The sequence below is a fragment of the Macrobrachium nipponense genome, chromosome 35, assembly GCF_015104395.2.
Source record: "Macrobrachium nipponense isolate FS-2020 chromosome 35, ASM1510439v2, whole genome shotgun sequence".
Classification (NCBI taxonomy): domain Eukaryota; kingdom Metazoa; phylum Arthropoda; class Malacostraca; order Decapoda; family Palaemonidae; genus Macrobrachium; species Macrobrachium nipponense.
The window spans coordinates 35718518-35745514 of record NC_061096.1 but is presented as its reverse complement, the minus strand read 5'-3'; the positions used below and the strand labels follow the sequence as shown (position 1 = coordinate 35745514).

Below are 26997 nucleotides of genomic sequence, written 5' to 3'. Positions count from 1 at the left end.
CTTATCCTAGCTAGCAAAGGATGGGCAGTGACCGAGAGAATGTAAAAAAAATTATATAAACAAGCACTCTAGGCGATGAACAACTGAACAGAGGAGGATTGCGTATTTAAGGACGGAACTATCTATTTTATCATAATGGATTCTAAGGTTGTTAGGTCGTTCATTTTGTATTTGGCCTATAATAGTAAAATCCTTACCATTAATGTGTATTTTACACAATTTAGTGGTTCCTGATATTTGACTGTTCGGGTTTTTTAATCTGCTGCCCGTTCTAAAACTTAAGCCCCTGTGAGAATCTATTCTCACTTTTAGCAACCTCTTCGTACAACCCACTGTGTATATATATATATATATATATATATATATATATATATATATATATATATATATATATATATATACCGCATAAGTTTTTTGTTTTATTGTTATACAGGTAACAAAACTACAACCAAAGAAATTCACTAATGGTATCAACAGTTTGGTGGTAGAATTGCTAAACTACATTTTATACCTTGGAATAAGAATAAAAAGTAATTCACGGGATAAGTATGTAATTACCCTGCTACATCCATACGAATTAACTTTGAGTTGTCAATTTTCGAAGCTTTACTTTCAGAATTATAAAAAAAAATTATGCAGTCAGTCCAATAAAAAAAAAGTGCGAATAACAAAAAATATAACTTCAATACGTTTGGTTACTGAAAAATAATGTGTGAACACAACACACACACACATATATATATATATATATATATATATATATATATATATATATATATATATATATATATATATATATATATATATATATATATATATATATATATATATATATATATATATATATATATAATGCAAAGACCCTGTTTGCTCTAACTGCTGTTTTGTTTAGTTGTCTTTTATAATAATACTAGTCTAACGGATCCCAGTCCGTCAACACAGGTAATGAACTTGCCGCTATAATTTAGTTATGGTTTTGGCAAATGAAAACAATAACAAACTACTGTCCACGTAGTATACATCAAGAAGGAATGCCACACTACACTCTGAACAATTTGTAACGGTTAAAAACGTGTGGTATTGAAACATTATTAATGCAGTGGAAGGTATTAATTGCTTTCTATTTAAAGTCACGGAATGTCAGACTTGTCTGAAGCTACGGTGGCCTGTTTTAAACCTTAGAGAATGAGGATTTTACTCTAATGAAAATGACAACTCAGCTCTGCTAGGTGATGACTTAGTCATTAACCCACGAATGCTATGTTTAATTTTGTTGACCTTAGAAGTTTGTTAGGTTAATGTAAGCATTCTTTATGAAGACCCTAGCTAGGCTACAACTACTAGTATGGGAGGATTATGCCATATTTAACCTAGGCTAACATACAATCAAGTACAACGTTATTAAATATTTGCAATGACATCAATTGTTCATTGTTTCCTAGCTATATTTAACTTACCTAACCTAACCTTGGGCGCGTGCCCAGACCTAACCAGGAGTGAATGCTGAGTAAGGAGTTGGTGGCACAGTAGACGACACTGTCAGAATATGACCTAACCAGACTTACCTAGGTACTTTTACCTAACCTCTACTTGGAGGGCCTTCACCCCCATGTACTTTGTGACCCCATACTCTGCATTCTACTCCGAAATTGGTTAGATAGGGTAAAAAACCGCATGGTACAGGGGTGGACCATGTATGTTCAATGTGTACAACCCCAAGAAAAGTACATTATAACGTGTCCTGACACCAGAGTAGAGGTCTTTAGCTCCGTTTCTCACCAACAAGAAGTCGCGACTGATGCCCATCTCCGATGTCAGGATGCGTTATAATGTACTTTTGTTCCGATACGTAATACAAACCATCGGTCCTTTAACATAGGAAGTAGCTAGCGGCAGCTGGAACGGTCGTAAGCTTCGAACAAGGGGAGAACGTAGTTAACTGCTTGTCCGACAGTCGCGCGCCGCGCGACTGGGAGGTAAACAAACCACTTTTGCTTTCGGCCGCGGGTGTGAAGGACGTGTTCGTCATCGCTCTCTGCCCGCTTCATCGTCGTATGCTTTGTTTATATTGTGTTTCTACTAATGGTTTGTTTGACTTGAAAATGAAACTGTAAGTACACTGTTTTCATTTTTCATTACTTAATTATGAACCCTTGAATTATGTCTCGGTGCCGAGGGGCGGGCGCGCTCGCGCCGAGTCATGTATTTGGGCGAAGGGTGTAATTGAAAAATGTAAGTACTTTTTTCATTATATTTTTGCCCCTGTGCGTTCGTTACCGAGAGTGTGAGTGCGCTCGGCACGAACTTTTAATTTTGGTATATAGAATGCATGAAAGTGGATTCGCAATTGCAATATTCTTTTCATTTTCATTTATTGATTGCATGAATTTAATCTGGATCAATTTTCGTTCTTACCCGGGAAGGAATTGATCCTTACGATTTTTTATGTGAATGAAAATCGCAAGTGCAGTATTCTGTTTCATTTTCATATATATTTTATTGATAGCATCATATTATTGGATCAAGTTTCCGTTCTTACCCGGGAATTGATCTTTTACGATCCTTTGTGAATTGAAATGCAAGTGCAGTATTCTGTTTCATTTTCATTATAATTGATGCATATATTATTGGGATCATTTCCGTTTCTTAAGGGCGGAATTGATCCTTTTAGTTCTATGAAGTGAAATCGCAAGGGCCGTTTTATTCTGTTTCATTTTCATTACTTTCACTGCTGTGCGGGGGTGGGGGAAGCGAAGGTCTGCCAGGAAGTTGGTAGCCGATTCTTCGTCTTCCTTCCTGCCCCCCGCTCAGCTTCTTCATTGTATTTTGTATGTGGGGGGCTTCCTTGCGTTCGGGTGGGGCATGTCTTCCCCCCGTGCGTGAGGGAACCCCTCTTACTAATCAATCTATGTTACCGCAGGTGCTACATCCGTGGGAGACGACCTTGAATGTAGATGTAGATCCTCACGAGGTTTGTACTCGTTGTCGGGGGCGAGAGTGCTCCCGCAACGAGCCCTGTGTAACGTTTTGTTGCCATTCGTCAGAGGCGCAGTGGGTGCTGTACGAGGACACAAGAAGTCATCGGAAGTCCCAGTGACTCCTTTGGTAACGGACGTCCAGTTGTACTCGGGGTCTTCCGTCCGCTCTGGGTGGGGTTTCTCTCCCCCCAGGCGCGAGGAAGCCCCTCTAATTAACCCGACTGTTGCTTCCGCCAGGTTTGCCATCAGCGAGGACGACCTGGGACAGGTGTGAGAGTCGCTGGGACTGCAGGGGTTGATTCAGCGGTTGGCGGGGTCGGCAGTGGTCAACTCATGATACGGTAACCACTACAACAACCACAATCTCGACACCAGCATATGAGATGTCACCGCACCTGGTGTACACACAATGTCATGTCGGTAACACCCACGGCTGCAATCCAGAACCAATTCCTGCCGTGCCAATCAGGACGGTGCCACCGCCACCTGGGTTCTTTGTATTGCCGACCCCGGACTGCCGCTGCCCAAAGAGTACCCCCCTGGACCTGCCGCCAGTGCCGAGGATGACGGTGTAGCTGCCGACAGGACGCCTGTCTCTCCTGTGGTACCTGCCGTGCCTGCCGTACCTGTTGCTGTCCCAGCCGCTCATTCCCTTTCAGATCAGGTGCCTGCTGCTCATTCACTTTCAGATGTTCCTGCGGTTCCTGGACCTGTTCCTGTTGTTCCTGCTGTTGGTGATGCTGTCACAGTCTCAGGTCTTTCCGGACAGGTGCAGTCGGGCCCTGTTGCTTTTCGGCAACTGCCCCGGCTCCCTCCGGATGGAAAGACCTGACGTCTGTCCTGCGGAGCCTGGCGAAGAAGAAGAGGGAAGAGGAAGAAGGTAGGTCGTCGTCGTCTCTTCGTCGTCCGCTGCCTCTCCTTCCTTCCCCTTCGACTTCTAAGGCCAAACAGCCGAAGAAGAAGAAGGTTGCCTCCTTCCCCCCTAAGAAGACTCCTTCGGGATCTTCTAAGGGCCCGGCTCGCTCAGGCGAGCTGGGGAGCTCTTCTGCTGGTCCTCCTGTTCCTTCGGGAACGGGGCCCGTCGCTTCTTCTGCAAAGAAGAAGTCGACGGGGACCAGAGGGCACCAGCCTCGGCTGGTGCGTCCTCACCTGGTGCTAGCGGGTCTGCCGCTAAACCAGGTTCCGTCTCGGCCGCTTCTCGTTCGCCGAGAAGCACCGAGTGGACGCTCTTCCAAGAAGACCGTCCAGCCAAAGTTTTTGAACGCCCGAGCTCGCTCGCCGTCAAGACAGCGGCGCGGAGCAGAAGACTGGCGAGAGTCGTGCACACGACTCTCGCCAGGCCAGTGGACGCTCTCGCAGCGATCAACTGGCTGCTCGGGCTAACGTGACGTCGCTGATCAGCCACGGGTTGAGGCGAGGAAGGAGTCCCCGCGGGCCGCCGGTACCAGCCACGGCTGGTACCAGCGACTCGACGCGCCGAGAGGACGCTGGCCGGTCTCGACGCGACACAGAGCCTAGCAGGTCACCCGTCCGCCGCTCCCGATGGGACCGGGCGGAGACGGTGACCAGCGGCAGCTCGCCTGACGCTAGAGATCGGTCTCGACGTTCTCAGCCGAGCCAATCGCCCAGGCGAGCGGTAAGGCTAGGCCTGGCTGCTCGACCGTCACCGCGGGTTGACGATCAGCAGCAGCCCTCCACGCACGTGGTCCTGGCAGCGAGCGTGGGGGGAGCGTCAGGTCTGCCTCTCCCATAACGGGTTGAGGCGAGGAAGGGGTCCCCGCGGCCGTCGGTACCAGCCACGGCTGGTACCAGCGGCTCGACGCGCCGAGAGGACGCTCGCCGGTCTCACCGTGACAGCGAGCCTAGCAGGTCACCTGACGCCGCTCCCATCGGACCGGGCGGCGGAGACGGTAAACCAGCAACAGCTCGCCTGACGCTGAGATCAGCGTCGACGTTCTCAGCCAAGCCTCTCGCCTCAAGGCGAGCGGCAAGGCTAGGCATGCTGCTCGATCGCCACCGCGGGTTGACGATCAGCAGCAGCCCTCCAAGCACGCTGGTCCTAGCCAGCGAGCTAGGGGGGAGCGTCAGGTCTGCCTCTCCTGTACCTTCAACCTCCTCGGGCTACGCCGGGAGGAGCGAGGTACCTATGAGTGATCGCGAGAGGTGCGCCGCTCGCGACCCCGCTATGACGCCGTATGGACCAGGCCACGGTTCTAGGACCGACCAGGACATACGCGCAATTAGCTGGAGGCGACCGTCAGGGGTCTGACCGCTCTTCCTCTTCCTGAAGGAGGAGTATCTAGGGATCTGTTCTTGTTGGAGGGACTGGACGGTCCTACTCCGCAAGACGCGGGTTACTCCCGAGATACAGAGGAATTTGCAGAAGTCATTAAGCCTGATTCGTCAGCATAATGACCCTGCGGAAGGATTGCCGGCTCCCACCACCAGCAGCAGCCCACGTCTCTGCTCGAGTCGTTTCGGGGCCCGAGAGGGGGAACCCAAACCGACGGTGGGTCTGCCGCGATCGGAGCTTGCCGATTCTGTCTCGAACCAGTGTCTCGTCTCCGGACAAGAAGGCTCTCTCAGTTCTGGCGGTCGATCAAGCTACTTCCACCTCCTCTACTGCGACAGCGGCGTTTTCTAGTGTCTTCGGACACCGTATTTAAATACTCCTTCGGTCCTCCTGAGAGGTTTCGACCTCGACGAGGACTGGAATGAGTCGGAGGACGGTATCGGCTCTCCTCCTGTCAGGTGTCGATCAGCCCCACCCAGACGACGTTCACAGTGGCGGCAGACCCATTACCTACAGTGAGAGTTCGTAACCCTCCGCGGGAAAACGTTTTCTCCTGACGATACGTTTTCCCAGACTCTGAGAGGCCATCGCCGCAAGGCGATGGCTGCTCCTACTCTTCTCCAACTGCTAGTTCCACTGGGAAGGCGAGCGAGTATCCAATTCCTTCCCCATTCCCTCTCTCCTTACGGCTACGAGGGAAAGGGGAAGGATCCTACAGAGATTTCTTTGTAGGATCCACGTTCGGGACTGCGCTACCGGGGGGACCTTCGGGTCCTACCTGACGTAAGCCCCGGTCGTTGAGGAGGAATCCTGCTCCATTCTCGATTTCCTAGGGAATCGAGAGGACCACCAGCCGATATCGTTTGACGAATTCGGTGGGGGTTTCGCAGACTGCTTAAAGAATTCTACGGAATTTCTAGCGCATTCAGAGTGTTCGAGTTTTTACGATCTTCAAACACTTACGCGAGACCACGGTCCAAAGTGAGCGAGACGAGAATCCCCACCCGATATGTTACACGATAATCGGGAACCTCGCCTATGCTCGAATCCTTCTGGAATTTCTAGCATTGTGAAGAAGACTGCTGCTGAAAGAAACTATCTCACAGTAGGCGACCAACCTGGAATAGAGGAGATCGGACGGGGAATATCCAGTTTGGCTTGAACTATCGTCTTAGTATTCTGTTCACCATTGAAGCTTTCCTTCGAGGAAGACTTCTCCTTCACTCTTTGATAGAGAACGAAGGTGGTCGATCTCCAATCCTTATTTTGTTTTCTTGAAGGAAAGAATTTAGGATGGAGATCGTTGTTCAGAATCCTACAAATATACTACGTATATTAACCTCGCGGACCTGATTCTGCTAAGCAGTTGAATTGTCCGAGGGGGTCGGCGCATATCCTAGTTATTCTACGGATTGCGACTTAGACGAGAAGTATATAATTGAACTGCAACTCGGGGTTGCCTGCAACCTCCCAGGAGTTTTCAGTTTCAATTTTATATACTTATGGTTTTGTTCAACGACAACACCATTTCAACTTTTATATTTACCGAAATTCGTTTCGCCTAAATATAATTGCCCGAGCCATATCTTTTATGCTCGGTAGTTCTAGCCGAACGCATTCCTTCGTGGAATAATGGATACCTGGCACTCAGGATGACGAGTCAGCAGGCTCAACCACTGCGTATTGAACTGCCGATTAAGCAGCTCAGTATCAGCTGGGCCTCCGAGATTCACGGTCATGTATGTCTCTCTCTCCCCTGCTTGATTGACTACCGAACCGTATCTCTGCCTAACAATCATGGACTTAGGTCTCTGATTAACGGGGATTCTCGCAATAATGAAGGACCATCTACTGCGGTGACGCTAGATTCCATCGCCTTCGACATTGCGAGAATTTTTCAACAGAGATATCTCTTGGACTCTTTCATCTTTCTGTTTACCGCACGGTAACAGAAGTCTGTACAAGTCTCCGCTGCATCGCACTGCGATAATGCGAATGATTTTGCAGACATCTGAGTTTGTCTTCAAAATATCTCGTATTCGTAGGTGTACAATTGTTCATTGTTCAACCCGAATTACAAGATGTGTCAGAAGACATCGCCTACTCTCCGACCTGACAGCTCTACCTCCAAATGTCAGCCCATGAGAAGCAGTTCTTCAGGCGGCTTTCACCTGTGTTTTCATTACTGAAGAACGCCCCGCTTTCATTGCAAACTACGGACTTCTCACCGGACAGCAATGAAATAGAGCGGGGTAGCGTTTTGCAGTCATTTGTAAGCACAGGTTATGAATCTTGAGATCCTTCTCTCGATTCATATGTGAAGACGTAGGTTGCATTCAATATCTACCTTCGTCTTCAACGGTACATAGTGTTGTTTTGGGTTTTCTCCTTAGCTGAGATTCAACAAACATGAGATGTTTTACCTTCAGGGACCTCGGTCTCTAGAAGGCAATTGACTTTCGCCTGTTGGGTACATGCCTTAAGAGAACTCATCACCTCGCTGTCCGGTCAATGGTGACAAACAAATACATCATTGGTTTGGTCTCTCGCATAACCCTTTTAAACAAAGGCGAAGGTCACGTGACTTACTCGGATGCTTTGACAACTTGCCTCTACCGAACGCAGTCGGTCGGCAAGCTGTCAGAGCGCCCGAGTCAGTTACGAATTACGCTGTTGACTTAGTTCGGTTGTTACACAGCAACCATTACTTCGTTTTAATAGCTTGTCACAGTACCCATACCATTGACACCCACCATGGAGTGTCGGTGTCCATATCCACTACCGAGAACTTCGCTGCATGGGGATAGGAGGATGCGAGAGACTTCGTTGCTAACGGACAGACCAGTATGGGTACTGGACATCACCGAAGTAGAGAAGAGGGATAGGTCATGCGACTATTTCCTTCTTTTCCTCTGAGGAACTGCATGACTTCTCCTGCGAAGTCAGGCACCCAGGGGATGGGGATCCGTGACGCTCGATTTCGTACCGAACTTCGTAGCGAAGACTCAGAACCCTTCGGTCCCTGACGATTGGTTCGAGTCGTTCACAATCCCCTCCCTCCCAATGGACTTCACCGCCTTCGATGCGAAGGAGATGCTGCCTTGTCCACAAGAACTTCTCCTTGGCGCAGGTACTGAAGGCAGGGTCTGGTCCAACCAGACCAATGCCCTTCCTTCTACCTTCGGGATATTGCCCAACAGGTCCTTGGATCTTTTTCCTTGGGTGACCCGTGGTGGCTGCTCAACACTTTGTGTAGCGAACCCAGACCCTCGCAGGCTGAACAGCATCGAGTCCTGGTGTGACCGTAAGAATGGATGGTGAATGAGAGTGTGACTGGCTCCTCTTCCCATCTTTTTTTCTTTCCCCTCTACCTGGGTTAGAGTGACACGGTCGTCACCCCACCTGCTGGATAAGGACAAGATGCAGGTGAGCTACTCACAGAGCCCCATCCTATCCCTTTCACTAGGGATAGGAGCGTATCATCCACCACTTCCTCCAACAAGGGGAGGAAGTGGATGCCAGCCTTGAGGACAAACCCATACTTTATGTTGCCTCTTGCAAACAGGAACAAGTTCTTGCTTGCTGGGTACGAAGAGATACGCTTGCCTCTCTCTTTAGTACTCGGCCCAGAGGTCTGACCATTGATCCTGCGGTGCACACCCCGATCAATCGGACAGAGGCTTGGATCCCTCCCTCGCTCTTACGACCAGGGAGGCATTCCAGGGATGGACGAACACCAGTCTGTTCATCAAAAGACTCAGATTCCTCCCACCAAGAAGTGAGTCTTCCTATTGTTAAAGGACCGATGGTTTGTATTACGTATCGGAACAAATGACAATTTGTCGAAAATTGCATTTTTCCTACTATACAAACCTGAGGTCCTTTACATATAGTCCCTCCTCATGCCACCCCTCACTCTGCGTATTTTGTCATGGGCCAAAAGCAAAAGTGATTTGTTTACCTCCCAGTCGCGCGGCGCGGCGACTGTCGGACAAGCAGTTAACTACCGTTCTCCCCTTGTTCGAAGCTTACGACCGTTCCAGCTGCCGCTAGCTACTTCCTATTGTTAAAGGACCTCAGGTTTGTATAGTTAGGAAAAATGCAATTTTCGACAAATTGTCATTTTTTGGGGTTGTACACATTGATCGTACATGGTCCACCCCTGTACCATGCAGTTTTTTACCCTATGAATTTTTTTCTTATTCAAATGATGGTGATGGAATTGGGATGTTTGAACCATGATGACCTATGTACAATAACCATACCATTTAGGCTAATCGTTTAGTCATGATGAAATATGAACAGTTCTTACCTACATTATTAAGAAACACTTATTGGATGGAGGTAGTGTGTAGGCCTGTGAGACCTTTATGCTAAGGGGAACCCATTCTGGTATTTTCTTAACTGACTTACTACATTATAAGAAACACCATTAGTCGGATGGAGGGTAGTTGTGTAGGCCTCCTGTGAGACCTTTATGCTAAGGGGAAACCCATTCTGGTATTTTCTTAACTGACTTACTACATTATAACTTTTATAGTATAGGGGAAACAACCGAGTGGACTAGCTGATCCAGTCTTGCCCGCTTGTTGATCCACCCTCTGAAAAAGTACTTTGCTTACTTTGAAAGAAGAGTAGAGGTCTCATGGTGTCGCTCCCACCACCGATGACTCATGACTGGTGCCCATCTCCGGTGTCAGGAGGTGTTAAAGTACTTTTTTGGAGGCTGGATCAACAAGTGGCCAAGACTGGATCAGCTAGTCCCACTCAGTTGCATTGCTAGAAGAAAATAAGAACTGAAAATCCCCTCATATGTGGTACAGATAGCCTTCAGTATGGGTTTTTAAGTCCTAAAGAAAAACCTTTATTGTGGAAAGCATTTAACTATTAAGAAAATTTTAATCCAGAAGCACAAAAATTCCTTTAACACAAAATTAAAAGATCCTTGTCGGGTAACATTTTGAAGGGATAGTGTATTGTGTAGGAAACCAGCCTGGATGTATTTATAGAGTAACCTAGTTTACTTTTTGTAAGGAAAAGTTACCAGAACTTCTGTTGCAGTTAAATAATTCCATAAGTTGGTTCTCTGATGTCTCATTTACAAATAGAAAGGAGGAAGTGACAGGTAAAGCATCATGAACACTGCACAATACAAGTGTAGGCAGAATAAACAAGGAATCATGGGAGGTAAACAAAGAAATGATCAAATTCCTAGGCTTCTGCAAACCAGACTGCATCTTTCAGGACAATAAATAGTTTGGGATGGAATCCTAGGCTGATGATTAATCTTTACATTTAAGGATAATTTTGTTGTATCAGTCAATCAGCCTGTCATTGTTCTTTGATGGATTTTCTGGTTCCAAATGCATTACCATTAAAAAAATGATTGACAGCTGACAAAAAAAAAAAATTGTAAATCAGCCTCTTCTACTTACAGGTATTATTTATGGTTGGTGTCTTTGTACCCTTGGTATTTTCTGTGACTCGAAGACTTCTCTCCAGCATGGCTTCTTCCTCTTCATATGTTTCAGGGACTCACTCCATGGCATTTGTTACTGCACCAAATACAGAAGTTGCCAAGAAAATTGCTGGGTAAGACTTCTCTTTAGATTTGTTTTCATAAACATGTAAAGTGTAAGATGGCCTTCACTTTCAATAGGTTAGGTTCTACGAAGGATTTGTAAGTAGATATTTTTGTTTGTCTAGTGTAACAATATAACCGGTTGTTGTTGTATCATGTTTACCCTCACTTATATTTAACAGCATGTTGTATTTAGAACACGTTTCTGTATAGGACTATACATTTATGCTGTATAAAGGCAAAACTATTAAATTATTATCACAGCATAGTAGTTAACCCCCAAAAGACGAGGCTTTCCAACTCCCAAAGCTGAGGCACTTTAGTGGCCCGATTTGAACCGTGTGCCAATACTTTCAGAGACAGATTTCTTACACCAGTAACGTGCTCTATGATGCCGTATCAATACTTTTGAGTGTTCCATGACCGGCTCTCGATAACTACTATCTTTTATCATTATTTTTATAATTATTACAGGTTAATATGGGATAAAGACATGATAGAATGATAATACAAGTTTTAAGTGATAACAGGAATTACCGGTAATGGAATAATTTGTGTATCGTATAAGTGAATTCGTAGCAAAAGCTAATATTTTTTCGAATGAACGTTGAGATATCATGGTTGGCGTCTTGGTTTCAAGTGATAATCTTTATCATAATTCTTATTTTTCGTAATTATTACATGCTGATATTGAATAAAAACGTACACTCTACTTGGGAATGCCAAAAATGTGATGTTGGGCTTTGTGCTTTGCTTCATATCATAAGAACTAAGAGTAAGTACCGACTTACGGATGTATATATATTTTTCCTTTTGTTTAGTATACTGTATCACATGAAGATATATAAATGAACATGTGCATGCACTCACGTTCATATACGTACATATACCAATACTTGTTTGTGCTGTGTTACTGAACAAGGCATATTTCACATACGTTCAGAGGTGTTTTGAGTTGAGTTCCAGTGTGTTGAGTAGTTATGAATTATACTCTAAAAATGTTCTAAAAATGTTGTATATCCATCTGCTTTTGCTTTCCCCTGAATGACAAGTAAATTTGGAATATTATAGCATTGAGTTTACGTAAATTGATCAAGCAGTAATTTATGAAATTAGGATACAAAATTTGTCTTCACTAACGCTGAGAATATTGACCAAATTTTGGATAATAAAGGAAAATTTAGAAAAAATATAGAGAAGGGAATAATACAATTTAAAAGGTGTCCATTTCATATAGAAAGGTTCAGCCTTGCGGATCAGTGTATCAGTTTTAGCTACGTACGTACCACCCGCCATTCAAATTTACCGCGTCTTGCGGGGGTTAAAAGTTATTGATTCCACTTTGTTTGGCTTGTACAGTTACTCTACTTCAATTTTTTATTTATTATTTTTTTTGTCAGCCCATATCACATGTAGAGGCAGGCACCTACACATGGTCACAGTGAAAGGTCTCTGCACAAAACCTTCAAGTACTTTATTCCTACCCTTGTAAAACAAGTGCATACTGTCCTTTGGCCAGATTATACACCCCCGATTGGCTGACATAATGAACATGAAAAAATTAGACAAACCTCTATAAACTGAATGCGTCAAGACAATAAATTTGATGCTACATTGTGATAATCTCCCCCACTTTATAGAGTTGTAAGATAAATGGCAATCATATTGGATGCTAGAAACAATTGCAATTTAAGTGCCTTTATTTTGGGTATTACAATGTACCCTTTTGTAGTTTGGTGCTGTAGTTCTATGGTGTGTATTTTAATGTTTTCATCTTAATTGCAGGGGCCTTGTTAAAAACAAGTTGGCAGCTTGTGTTAATATCATCCCAAACATTGTATCTGTGTAAGTACTAGATGATTTTGTTACTCTTGTTTTTTTTTTTATGTAGCTGATCTTGATAATATCATTCAGAATTCTTACCAAGTGGCAGAAACATTTGCTTTGCCAAATATCAGTGATCATATGAAACTGTTTTACAACTAACCCATTATTTACACTGCAATTAACCCTCATATGTGATCCCCATGATCACTAGATACTGTCTCAATTCAAAAGAAAAATTGCAGGTTATTACCACTTAGAATGCACCTTGTGGTATGTTCTGGAACTAAATTTTTTTGTATATGTTACTTTTGGTTACAGGGCTCCCATTTTCCAACACATTTCAAATTTTGCTGGAATTAATTATTTACGGGTAGTTCTTGTGTCTTTTTCATAGCATAAGTATCTATTTCTTTGAAATTCCTCTCTTACTTTCTTCTATCCTTTTTCTCGTTACCATATATGTGCATATAGCATTTTATTCTGTTGTTCCATGTGGATGCTGAATCATTTTGAGTAATAACAATAGTAGTATTGAAAGAGCTGATTTTTCTTTTACAGATATGAATGGAAGGAAGAAATTAATGAGGATCCTGAGGTTTTAATGGTGAGCTACATTTAAGATAGTACCTGTATTAATGTCATCTGTGTATGCACTTAGGTGTACCCAGAGGATTAGGTTATTTCAGTACTTTAGACCATAAGGTAGTTTTACTTCAATGTTGATATTTATATACAATTCTTTGTAGTTATTCATTCTTATCTCTCATTTTTTCAGCCTTCATTAGAACAAGAATAATTATTATTCTCTTATATTTCTCTCAGATGATCAAGACAAGAACATCTAGATTAGAAGAGCTGACAAAATTTGTAAAAGAAAATCACCCATATGATGTGTGTGAAGTTATATCAAGTCCTGTAAGTATGGTACTAGTTAAATGGTTTTTCCACAATTTTTGTAATTTTCTTTTGAAAACAGAGTACGTATCTCTTATTTTTTGGTAATATCCCTCTGGATGAAATATCTCCACAAATGGGATAATACCCCCAAATCTCTCAAATCTCTATGTCTATTATTTTTTACTTGTGCTCCCTCCTCTTGACTCTTAGTTTTAATTATGGCTTCTCTTTTGGTTACTTGCCATAATACAATATGTTGTGTCAGAATATCTAAATTGGAAAACGGCCAACACTGTGACCGTCAAGGTCAGTGGAGTGAATCAAGTGGATGGACTGAAGCCTGCAAAAAATAGACATGAAATCTAACAGATGGTAGTGTATGTGGTCAAAAGAGAGCAAGGATGCTGAGGCCTGTATCTTTATACCCTATCAGTGTTAGTAGTCTGCCTATCACTCTGTCTGCTGTGTCTGCACAATCTGTACTCGACCATCCTTGGAATTCATTCATTGGGACCAATTATTACCATCCTTGTTCATTCATTCATTGGGTCCAGTCATTTTGCAGCTTGGTCTTTTGGGCAGTGGAACGGCTTCAGGTTTGCTTGTGAATTATGGCTGGAACTTTCTATGGGCAGTAACTCTCACTGTAACTCTTTACACCACTGAGGGAATTTAGTAGTATAAGGTGTGGCAATCCTGTTCAGAAGTGTTGTGCTCCTGTGGTGTCTGTTTTCAAGTGCTTGGCTTTCTGTGTCCAGTACAACTGCATCCTTTTTTGGGAGCAGCATATGCTTGGCTTAACCTGTGTCCAGTGTTGTTCTTTCCGATACCAAATAAGAAGAATTCCAGGAAACTTACCAGTGTCTGGCCTAGCCTGTTGTCCACCTAACAATGCTGCATGGTGCCTTCTGCAACCAAATTCCATTATCCGTGTCATTCTCGTGTAGGGTGCATACTGTGCCCAGTTTACTGATGCTCTTTGAAGCAGCTCGGTACCACAGTACGTATCTCTGTTCCTGTTGCAGCCTATGCAGCTACTGCCAGTGTTTGCTGCAGTCCCATTTCCTGATAAGGGTGATTCCCAAGCTGTTGGGAGCATATGCCCTTAATGCTTGTGCTCTTGGCAATCATTGTATATAGTACCATACTTGTGATTAGTCTGTCATCGAGCCTAATTTTATGCATGAACTCAGATACAGACAGTAGGGTTATGCTACTCCATTACTCTGTGTATTTTCCCTGGTACCGTTTCACATGCTGTTCAGTTACTTGCAAGGTAATTGAATGTTTTGTTTAAAGTTTCAGATGGTTTCTTTTTGCTGACAATGCCCTGCTTTTTAGTTTCAAATGTTTTTTTTAGGTTTATGTAAATGTACGTTTGGCCCCAGACTTATTTGGGGTTTAGTTGACATAAATCCTTTTCTGTATATCAAAGATACTAATGGTATTTAATGTTATACAAACACAGTAAAGTGATTATGAAATAAATTTATTAGAGGTGGTGTTTGATAGTTTATCAGCAACTCTCTTCTAAGGCTAGACCTAACACTGGCTTGACCATAAATGGCAAAAGGTTATTTTCACTGATTTTGCAGAAAAAATCTTGCCCCATTTATTGGAGAATATGGCAATTGTGTTTTTGGAGATTATGTAATGTTATAAATTGGTAAATGAAAATATGGATCACAGGGAATGCCTTATTGGTTCAATATAGCATTATAGCAGATATAATGATTGTTTTGTAATGATACATTAATTCTTTTCAGATTGCACAAGGTAATCAGCCATATCTTGACTGGATTAGTGAAATTGTACCAGAGAAAAAGTCATCTGATTAAACTATCGAACATTTTTTCTTTGTTTTGAGAGTGACCTGTTACATTTATAAAAGCTGCTAAAAACTTGTGATGCCACCAGGTTTGATATCTGATTCTCTTAGGTATGAAAGGAAAGTATATGTTTGTCATGCTTTTGGTTATAAACCTCTGTATTTCCCTTAACATTCACTGATTTAAATGATTTGTTAATTATTTGAGTCTTATGAATAATCTAGGTGTCGAAGTACTGTGTTCTTTCCCAATGTCCATCTTGCATAATACTTGAGCACTGTACTAGTTTAAACCTTGAAGTGTTACCTTAATAGTTTCTTTCCATTCTTGTGATATCTTATAATTACATGGAAAGACTAGTGCTTAAATATGTATGTATTGCTTCCATTTTTTCCCCCATTTAATGAAGTTTTAGAGGTAAATATTTACCTAGACATTATTGTTCCCAGAAAAATCTCTTGGGAAATGAATTGTAGTATGTAAATCATTGAACAATTTTCCATCTTTTTATATACCATTGTACAGTATTGTCTTTAAAAAAATTTTTGTCTACAGTACTGAAAAACATGTTTATGGTATTTTTGAGAGTAGGATATCACACCATTTGAAGGATGATAATTTACTCTTTCAACCAAACAGTATTTATATATAAATGTCACTTGATTAAAAATTTTTTTTTTTTAAATTGGTTTTCCCTAGACTTTTGAAGTTGTTACACATTTACAAAAACTGAAAATTCAGATTTTGAGTTAAGAAAGATATGGTTTAAGCACATGATAATGATGATTACCTTACAGCTTAATGTAACTAGGGAAAATTAATACAAAGTGCTGTTTATGTCTACTTTTTTAAACATGAGGCATTGGTTACCGATGCAATTGGAATATCATGTGAATTAGTTGCACTGTTGGACTTTTAAGATCGATTTGAAGATCTATATAAATGGCAAAATTATTAACAGACAATAATGTATAGTATATGGTTGGGTGACACACTTAAATGCCTATGAAAAATAGGGTGAAATATTTAATCAAAGACTCCAACGAAAATGGAGTAGAATGAAGCATGATGCTAAAGCAACCTTGCCTCAGGTTTAAAAACATAATGCATACATCTTTAAAAGTATGTATACTTTTTCATAAATGCAAAGGCCAATATTAGTTATGGTTTTAGGATATAAAAACATAAACAGCCTTAAGAGTGAAGTTTTCAGAGTTGGGACAAATGGAAGCAAGTGGAGAATTGCAATGTTTTGCAGCAAAATGAATGAAACTAAGCTACATTGTAATTTAAGGGTTACAAATTTTTGTAAAGTAGAAGTGGGGAGAGATGGTCTGTCAGATGTCATGAGACTGCCTAAAAGGAAGAGGAATTCTTCCTCCAGCTCAATGGAACTGATCTAAAGAGAGAGGGAGAAGCCACCCTGTACCTAATGGTGGAGAGGAAAAGGTCAAAGCTGAGGCGAGAGTTGGGTCAGTAATACAATGAACTGTCTTTAGATTTAATCCTAATATAAGAGGGGGAGACAATAATAATTACCACCTCAAATATTAAAGTAATATTCCAAGGACAAATTACTTCGGCATATAGCTTTAATAACCTTCCCCTCCCCCTAGAAATGATTAAAAATACAGATAGAAGTGATAGTTAGTGTAATTGAAGGTGCTTGAGAAAATTATAATATAGATATGTACACTTCACAACAAACCCCCTATATAAACTGTGTCATCCACCTTCATTGTGTGCATTCTCACACTTCTTTAAGGCCAAGTTCCTCCCTCCCACCCAAGCCACATGTCTGCAGGTAGACATATGGTTTCCCCAAAATTCCCACCTCCTAGCTAAAAAGGACCAGAAGACCTTTTTTCCCAGTAAAATCTATCATTTTTATACATTTAACTTACCTGTCAGATATATACTTAGCTATTTAACTCGTCGTCCGACAGAAAACGAAAATTCGAATTTCGCGCGCAGACGCTACCTGTAGGTCAGGTGATCTACTTACCTGCCGCTGGGTGGCAGGACTAGGAACCATCCCCATGTTCTATCATATTTTTTCTGTCGGCCATACTAGCCAACATCGTTGTGGGTATCTCCGGCTGATTCGTATTTTGCATCGCAATTGATCTTCGTTTGGACTTCTCGGTGACGTATTTGCATTGATTGTACTGGCATACGCGATTGTGGACCGTTTTTGGAATTTGATTTGGATTGTTCAACATGATGTCTGATTCTTGAATTTGGTTGAAATGTGTGGTGGAATGTGGGTTTGTAAAGTTGAGGAGAGGCCGAAAGCCATCGATTGATCCTCATACTATTTGCAAGAAATGCAGGATGTATGAATGTTCTTTTGGTAATACTTGTAATGAATGCAAGGATTTGAGTGAGGAAGAATGGAAATCTCTAACCTCATACGTGAAGAAGTTAGAAAGAAACAGGGTGAGGAGGTCTTCTTCCAAACCTTTATCTAGTTCTAGCGGGGTTATTAGTAATATTATACCTCTTCTCCTTTTCACTGCGCCCATCTAATGTACCTGCTCCTTTATTAGAACACACAGATTCGGCATCTGAGATAGCGAATCTTAAAGCCACCCTTCGGAAAATGGAAACCAAAATGGCGGCCTATGAAGGTAAGCAGTGTGATTATAGTGCTGTGGATAGTGATATAAGTGTCCCCAGTGCAGTGGAGGGGGCGTCTGGTTGTCTTCACAACGCTCCCAGGCCTAGACCTCTTTCAAGGTCCCAAGCCCAGAGGAGAAGGAATGTCGAAAGCCGTAAGGAGGTTGTGGAGGATCCCCAACAGTCAGACGTCCCTTCGGCATTTTCTGTATCGCCAAAGAATGCCAGAGAACGTTACAGAAAAAGCGTTCTGCTCGAGTGTTTCTCTCTCGGAGAATTCCTCACCGCTAAAAGAGGGTGGAGATCGGCGGATCTTTCTCGCCCCCTTAAAAGACGTTTGGATGAACCAGGATTACTTCTAGTCCTGAGCGTTTTCAAGAGGAGGACCATCCAGTAATTAAACAACCGAGGGTAGACAATAATGAAGAGACTAAAAGAATCCTTCGCACTATGCAGGATTCCATCACTTCTCTTGTGGGAGTTCTGATAAAGACCCCTCCAGAAGGAAAGACGATTTCCTGCCTATTAAGAAGTCTAGGCTATCGAGGGTTCAGACTCGCCATAGTATTTTTGTCTTCCTCTGATTTGGAATCGGATTCATCAGCCTTGCATAGGCCGAGCAGGATCCAGTTCTCCTGTCAAACGCAGGCACGAGACGCCAGACAAGAGCGTCGAGTTTGCGAGACGTGAAACGTCAGCCAGGCGCGAGCGTCAAGATAGGCGCGTCAAGCCAACAGAAGAAGGACGCCTCCCAGGAGCGAGGCTCCAGGCAAGAGCCAGGACGCTACGAGGCGCGAGACGTCAACAAAAGCAGGACACCTCTCAGGAGAGAGTCGTCAGGCAAGCGTCAGGTACGCTCCAAAGCGGTTGACGCCAGCCAGAAGCATGACGCCTCCCAGGAGCGAGGCACGAGGCAAGAGCAAGGACGCTTCGAGGCGCGAGACGTCAACAAGAAGCAGGACGCCTCTCAGGAGAGAGTCGTCAGGCAAGCGCGAGGACGCTCCTAAGCGGTTGACGCCAGCAAGAAGCAGGACGCCTCCCACGGGAGCGGCTTCTCCTGATAGAGAATCAGTCAGGAAAGAGCGATCTCCTTCTAACCTGGAACTGGAAGAGATTTCTGAGGAAGAAGTTTCAACTAACGAGGGACTTTCCAATTATAAATTTTATACATTTAACTTACCTGTCAGATATATACTTAGCTATTTGACTCCGTCGTCCGACAGAAATTCGAATTTCGCGCACACGCTACCTGTAAGTCAGGTGATCTACTTACCTGCCGCTGGGTGGCGCCAGGACTAGGAACCATCCCCATGTTCTATCATATTTTTTCTGTCGGCCATACTGGCAACATCGTTGTGGGTATCTCGCTGGATTCGTATTTTGCATCGCAATTGATCTTCGTTTGGACTTCTCGGTGACGTATTTGCATTGATGTACTGGCATACGCGATTGTGGACCGTTTTTGGAATTTGATTTGGATTGTTCAACATGATGTCTGATTCTGGAAATGTGGTGAGGAATGTGTGTGAATGTGGGTTGTAAAGTTAGGATGCCGAAGGCATCGATTGACCTCATACTATTTGCAAGAAATGCAGGATGTATGAATGTTCTTTTGGTAATACTTGTAATGAATGCAAGGATTTGAGTGAGGAAGAATGGAAATCTCTAACCTCATACGTGAAGAAGTTAGAAAGAAACAGGGTGAGGAGGTCTTCTTCCAAACCTTTATCTAGTTCTAGCGGGGTTATTAGTAATATTATACCCTCTTCTCCTTTTACTGCCCCATCTAATGTACCTGCTCCTTTATTAGAACACACAGATTCGGCATCTGAGATAGCGAATCTTAAAGCCGCCCTTCGGAAAAGGAAACCAAAATGGCGGCGGCCTATGAAGGTAAGCAGTGTGATTATAGTGCTGTGGATAGTGATATAAGTGTCCCCAGTGCAGTGGAGGGGGCGTCTGGTTGTCTTCACAACGCTCCCAGGCCTAGACCTCTTTCAAGGTCCCAAGCCCAGAGGAGAAGGAATGTCGAAAGCCGTAAGGAGGTTGTGGAGGATCCCCAACAGTCAGACGTCCCTTCGGCATTTTCTGTATCGCCACAGAATGCCAGAGAACGTTACAGAAAAAAGCGTTCTGCGTGAGTGTTTCTCCTCCTCGGAGAATTCCTCACCTAAAAGAGGGTGGAGATCGGCGGATCTTTCTCGCCCCCTTAAAAAAAAGACGTTTGGATGAACCAGGATTACTTCTAGTCCTGAGCGTTTTCAAGAGGAGGACCATCCAGTAATTAAACAACCGAGGGTAGACAATAATGAAGAGACTAAAGAATCCTTCGCACTATGCAGGATTCCATCACTTCTCTTGTGGGAGTTCTGTATAAAGACCCTCCCAGAAGGAAAGACGATTTCCTGCCTATTAAGAAGTCTAGGCTATCAAGGTTTCAGACTCGCCATAGTATTTTGTCTTCCTCTGATTTGGAATCGGATTCATCAGCCTTGCATAGGCCGAGCAGGATCCGTTCTCCTGTCAAACGCAGGCACGAGACGCCAGACAAGAGCGTCGAGTTTGCGAGACGTGAAACGTCAGCCAGGCTCGCGCGTCAAGATAGGCGCGTCACGCCAACCAGAAGCAGGACGCCTCCCAGGAGCGAGGCTCCAGGCAAGAGCCAGGACGCTACGAGGCGCGAGACGTCAACAAAAAGCAGGACACCTCTCAGGAGAGAGTCGTCAGGCAAGCGTCAGGACGCTCCAAAAAGCGGTTGACGCCCAGCCAAGAAGCATGACGCCTCCCAGGAGCGAGGCCGAGGCAAGAGCCAAGGACGCTTCGAGGCGCGAGACGTCAACAAGAAGCAGGACGCCTCTCAGGAGAGAGTCGTCAGGCAAGCGCGATCGACGGCTCCTAAGCGGTTGACGCCAGCAAGAAGCAGGACGCCTCCCACGGGAGCGGCTTCTCCTGATAGAGAATCAGTCAGGAAAGAGCGATCTCCTTCTAACCTGGAACTGGAAGATTCTGAGGAAGAAGTTTCAACTAACGAGGGACTTTCCAATTATAAAGTTTTAGCCTCGTTACTTCTAGAGGAGTTTGCGGATTCTCTTAGTCCTGCAGCTCCTCCTTCGCCGAGATCTCTGTTTTCGAGCACAAAAACCCCGAAATCCTCGGCTTTCTTAAAGATGAAACCGGCGATCTCTATGAAGAAAGCCCTCCAGTCTTAGATTCGTGGCTTTTATCTAAAAAGGAAACTTTGAGAACGGTTTATTGCTCTCCTCCCTCCAAACTGACGGGAAAAGAGGCATTTGGTATAAGACAGAAGAGGCGATGGGATGATGCTCCTTCATCGGCAGATTCAGATTTCTCGAGTCTTGTAGAGTCTGTGAGAAGACAGTCTCTCAATTCAGCAAAGGCGTCATGGAGTATGTCGGAATTAGATCAGCACCTTAAGGGAATTTTTCACGTCTTAGAGGTGTTCAACTTCTTGGATGGTCTCTTGGGGGGTGCTGGCTAAGAAGACGAGTGAGCCAGATTTTTCTAGATCCAGAAACTTTGCACAGTGTCCTATCTTGCATGGATAAGGATGTGCAAGATTGGGTTCTGGTGAGTTAGCGGCTCTTTTTGGCATCTGGAATGTTAAAAAGAAAAAGATCTCTTTACAGTTCCTTTCTGACGAAAGAGTTTCCCCTTCTCAGAGGTCCGCTCTATTATTCGCACCTCGGTCAGAACATCTGTTTCCTTCATCTTTAGTGAAGGATGTTTGGCGAGATCTTGTCGGAAAAGGCTACGCAGGACCTCTTGTACAATCTACAAAGAAAAGTAGACCTGCAGTTAAGACTCAGAAGAAGGTGGCTCGGACTCCAGTGGTGCCCTTTCGTGGAGCCCCTTCAACCTCGATCAACTTCGGAGAGAAGACCCTTCGACAAGCGAGGGAGGTTTCTTCCTTCCGCTCTTTTAAAAAGAGCAAATAGCAGCCATGTCCTCCAAGCACAGGTAGGGGCCAGACTTCAATACTTTCTGGATGCCTGGGTCCGTAAGAGAAGCAGATCCCTGGACTCTGTCTGTCCTACAGAAGGGGTACATCATTCCCTTCGTAGACAGACCTCCTTTGGCAACATCTCCAAAGGATTTGTCGACGAGTTACAAGGACCCTGGACTGAACGAGACTCTACTTCAGACGGTGGTGTCGATGAGGGACAAGAATGCAATTAGAGCTAGTGCAAGATCCTTTCTCCCCGGGGTTTTACAACCGCCTTTTCTTGGTTCCAAAGGCTTCGGGGGGATGGAGACCGCCTAGATGTAATCGTCCTGAACAGGTACGTGGAGAAAAAGAAGTTCTCCATGGAGACTTCAGCTTCAGTTCTGTCTTCCCTACGTCAGGGAGATTGGATGGTATCCCTGGACCTTCAGGATGCTTACTTTCATGTTCCGATTCACCCATCGTCAAGAAAATATCTAAGATTTGTTGTTCAAGACAAAATCTCCAATTCATGGGCCTTGTGCTTCGGCCTATCGACCGACCCCTCCAGGTATTTACGTATCTGATGCGGAACGTGGCCCAAATGGCTTCATTTAGAAGGGTTCACATCTCAATGTATCTCGACGATGTGGCTAATCCGGGCCAAGTAGAGAAACGGGGTTGTTTGGAGGACCTACAGTTCTACTTTGAACCTAGCAAAGACGTTAGGATTACTCGTGAACCTCGAGAAATCGCAGATGATCCAGTCAGAACTTAGTCTATTTGGGGATTCGGATGGATTCTCGGGGTTTTCGGGCTTTTCCGTCCCAGGAAAGGATTGCTCGGGGATTACAAAAAATCTCGAGCTTCTAGAGAAAGAACGGAGTTCGGTGAGGGAGTGGTTAAGTCTTCTGGGAACCCTTTCCTCACTAGAACAGTTCATTTCGCTAGGAAGACTCCACCTTCGCCCTCTTCAATTCTTCTTAAGAAGAATTTGGAGTTGGAAGAACGGACAGCTTTCGGACACTTTCAGTATTCCTCTGGAAGTAAAGAAATCATCTGAAGTGGTGGATTTTTCCCTTAGAAAAGAACGAGGGCTTGTCTCTAGAAGTTCGGAACCCAAACCTAATCTTGTTCTCAGACGCTTCAGAGAAGGGATGGGGAGCGACTCTAGGGACAAAAGAAATATCAGGCCAATGGAGGAAGGATCAGCTAGACTGGCATATAAACTCCAAAGAACTTTATGCCGTTCGTTCTAGCTCTAAAAGCCTTCGAGACACAGGTGTTAGGTCAAGTGGTACAGGTCAACTCGGACAACACCACAGCGTTGGCCTATATCAAGAAACAAGGGGGAACTCACTCTCTTTCTCTGTTCCATATAACAAAAGAGCTGTTGTATTGGGCAAAAGAAAAGAAAGTGACTCTTCTCACAAGATTCGTGAAAGGAGAGAAGAACATCAGAGCAGACAGGCTAAGCAGGTTAAACCAAGTTCTCCCCACAGAATGGACCCTTCACATTCAGGTGTGTCAAGCTCTGTGGTCCCTGTGGGGCAGTCCACATATAGACCTATTCGCCACCTACCTATCCAGAAGGATAGAGAACTTTTGCTCCTTAGTGGAAGACCCGAGAGCGATAGCGGTGGACGCCATGCTACTGGACTGGTCAGGCATAGATGCCTACGCCTTTCCCCCCTTCAAAATGTTAGGAGTAGTGTTAAGAAAGTTTGCGGCATCAAGAGGGACGAGACTAACACTCATCGCTCCCTTTTGGCCGTCTCAAGATTGGTTCACAGAGGTACAGGAATGGACAGTGGGACTTCCCAAGATCTCTTCCACACAGGAGAGATCTTCTCAAACAACAAACCCCATTTCGAGCGGTACCATCAAAACCTCCCCGCTCTCGCTCTGACTGCCTTTCGACTATCGAAAGACTTGTCAGAGCGAGAGGCTTTTCAAGCAAAGCTTCAAAAGCAATTGCTAGAGCCCGGAGATCTTCAACTATTCGGGTCTACCAATCAAAATGGGATGTATTTAGAAGATGGTGTAAGAAGAATAAACTGTCCTCTTCCGATACCTCTGTGACCAACATAGCTGATTTCTTGATTTTCCTTAGGGAAGAATCAAAATTATCAGTTTCTACCATTAAAGGTTATCGAAGTATGCTTTCGGCCGTATTTCGAAACAGAGGTTGAGAATTGCAGAAGATAAAGACCTCCACGATCTTATTAGATCTTTTGAAACCTCAAAAACCTTTTCCTCCTGCACTTCCGAACTGGAACCTAGATGTAGTTTTGAGATTTCTATCATCTAGTAGATTTGAACCTCCTCTCAACGCGTCGTTTAGAGATCTAACGAGCCCCAAAAAAAAATGTATTTTTTGTTGTCGTTAGCGACTGCGAAGAGAATTAGTGAAATACACGCTCTAGATTCTCGAGTAGGATTTAAGAGTGATGCGGGCAATTATTGTTCTTTCCAGCCAACTCTGTTTCTGGCCAAGAACGAGAACCCCTCTAAACCCTGGCCAAAGAGTTTTGAAGTTAAAGGACTTTCAAATCTAGTAGGAGAGGAATTAGAAAGATCTTTATGTCCGGTTAGAGCTTTGAAGTTCTATTTAAAGAAGAAGAATGAACTAACGGATGTAAACAAAGCCTGTGTGCGCAGTTAGGGATCCTAGTAGACCCATGTCAAAAAATGCATTAGCATTCTTTGTGAGGAGCATTATTACGGATGCTCATAATGACTGCACTGAAGACTCTTTCAGGACTCTCCGAGTGAAGGCTCATGAGGTTAGAGCGGTAGCACTTCATTAGTATTTCAGAAGAACATGTCTTTAAAAGACATTGTTGGATGCGACTTACTGGAGGTGTAATTCAGTGTTCGCATCGCACTATCTCAAGGACGTAAAGTAACATATGAAAAGTCTTTCTCTCTGGTCCTTTTTGTATCAGCCGATTACAGTGCTGGGGCTGGGAGCACATAACGATCCTTAGAAAAATTTGTATTTGTTCAAAATTTTGATAGTACATAGATCTACCTTGTGAGACGAGTTGTTGGTTTTTTCTGCTGATTAGTATGCTTGCTGGCGCACTCCGGAGCGGATCCGAGCTTGGATCAGTGGGGGGGAATCAAGAGACGTCTTACTGACTAGATTGTACAAACATTTTTTTTAAATTTTATTTTTATTTTTGACTTTACTGTACGAATGGTTGTGTTTCGAGTTTGTGGTCGTTTGCAAGAGGTTAGGGGATAACTTCTTGCAATCTTAGAACTAACATGGATAGGTTGAGGTGATCGGGATCGATGTTGTGCTCCTTGTATAAGGTCTTGTCAAGTTAAGTGGATAAGCACCCATTGACGTAGTCCTTCCAGGATCTACCAAGTAAGCGGGTAAGACCCCCTTTGGCAGAACCACAAGAACTCTTAGCCATAGATCAATATCTCGCTGAGGCTCTTGAGACTGTCTAGACTCCTGGATTGTATTCATGAAGTCTTCAGTCTAAAACAGGTAGGAACCAAGGTTTTATTTAGTATATTACCTACAACGATAGTTGTGATTCCTGTTTGATTCTATATTTAGCTGTCTCTTTCCCACCTCCAATGGTGTGAATCAGCTAAGTATATATCTGACAGGTAAGTTAAATGTACAAAAATGATATTGTTATGATACAATAAAGTTTTATACATACTTACCTGGCACGATATATACAAAATTATACCCACCCTACCTCCCCTCAGGAGACAGGCGGTATAGAAAAATATGATAGAACATGGGGATGGTTCCTAGTCCTGCCACCCAGGGCGGCAGGTAAGTAGATCACCTGACCTACAGGTAGCGTGTGCGCGAAATTCGAATTTCTGTCGGACGACGGAGTTAAATAGCTAAGTATATATCTGCCAGGTAAGTATGTATAAAACTTTATTGTATCATAACAATATCATGTTATATAAACTGGACTTGAACTCAAACTCAGGACTACCACACTTAAGTCCTGGCAAAACCAAATGGGCTACCATGACTCTTACCAATACCTTTTTCACATCATCAATCCAATCTTTTCTAGGTCTCCCCTTCACAAAACTATCAAACTGTACACTTTTCAATAACCTATCATCTTCCAGTATTTCTACATGACCTAACATCCCTCATCCCTACCACACGACAGAACCATCGCAAAACAAACTTGATCCATCCCTTCACTTCTGCTATCCTAATACATGAAAATCCTACATAATGTATTTCATTCCCAACAAGCCAGTCACCAACAGCTCAGCCAACCAAAGACGCCCTGCTCCCACACTCCTTTTTCATTGGCTGCTACACCTTTCTCAACTTGCATGCAAAGCATAGCATCACAGGTTTAGTGGATGAACTTGGTACCATACATCCATACCTGGAGCTTAATGAACTAGGTAAAGACCAATATATTTAATCATCATTCAAGAACCAATAAACTAGGCTATTTTAATGCATATTTAGCAGTTTAACATTTTAGTTTTTTAACAACTGGGTGGATCTAGCCTAAAGCTGATGAGTTGGGCTGGTTTTTTTGAAGTTAATAACATACACTCACAAGGCTGATTTCAATAAATGAAGGAAAGCTTTCAATTTGTTCCGACACGGCATACAAACCTTCGGTCCTTTTACAATAGGAAGGTACTAGCGGCAGCTGGATAGGTCGTAAGCTTTCGAACAAGGGGTCGGTAGTTAACTGCTTGTCCGACAGGCACGCGCGCGGCGCGACTGGTAGGTAAACAAATCACTTTTGCTTTCGGCCTGCTGGCGTGTGGACGTGTATCATCGCTCTCTGCCCGCTTCATCGTCGTTGCTTTCGCATGATTGTGTTTTTCTTTTTCTATTTATCTAGTGAAACTGAATTGTAAGTACAATCATTTCATTGAATTCAATTGTGAATTAAAGGATCTTGGTTTCACCACGCCCTCCGATTACCCGAGTGCCGGGACTGAAGGGCGTAAGTGCGGGAATTCATTTTCCCAGAAATGATCCTCGTATTGTGTATGCTCGGTGCCGA

The 26997-nt window shown here is 43.7% G+C and overlaps 1 protein-coding gene across 4 annotated transcripts; it reads left to right on the top strand.

Moving 5' to 3' along the window:
- Nucleotides 1–858: 858 nt before the first annotated feature.
- LOC135208611 (protein CutA homolog) lies at nucleotides 859–15428 on the top strand. Of its 4 annotated transcripts, none has more exons than XM_064240978.1 (6): nucleotides 859–942; nucleotides 10709–10863; nucleotides 12638–12697; nucleotides 13238–13283; nucleotides 13502–13594; nucleotides 15343–15428. In XM_064240978.1, exons 2-6 carry the CDS (start codon nucleotides 10718–10720, stop codon nucleotides 15412–15414), a joined length of 417 nt encoding a protein of 138 aa, XP_064097048.1. In that variant the 5' UTR covers nucleotides 859–942; nucleotides 10709–10717; the 3' UTR covers nucleotides 15415–15428. The 4 variants fall into 4 exon arrangements, with proteins under 4 accessions (XP_064097048.1, XP_064097050.1, XP_064097049.1 ...); XM_064240980.1 differs by lacking the exon at nucleotides 859–942 and adding an exon at nucleotides 949–1057; XM_064240979.1 differs by lacking the exon at nucleotides 859–942 and adding an exon at nucleotides 949–1063.
- The last annotated feature ends 11569 nt before the right edge of the window (nucleotides 15429–26997 follow it).

Coding starts and splice junctions, on each gene's coding strand:
- LOC135208611 (XM_064240977.1), top strand. Junction 10,864..12,637: donor GTTGCCAAGAAAATTGCTGG/GTAAGACTTCTC, acceptor TCTTAATTGCAG/GGGCCTTGTTAAAAACAAGT. Junction 12,698..13,237: donor ATCCCAAACATTGTATCTGT/GTAAGTACTAGA, acceptor TTTCTTTTACAG/ATATGAATGGAAGGAAGAAA.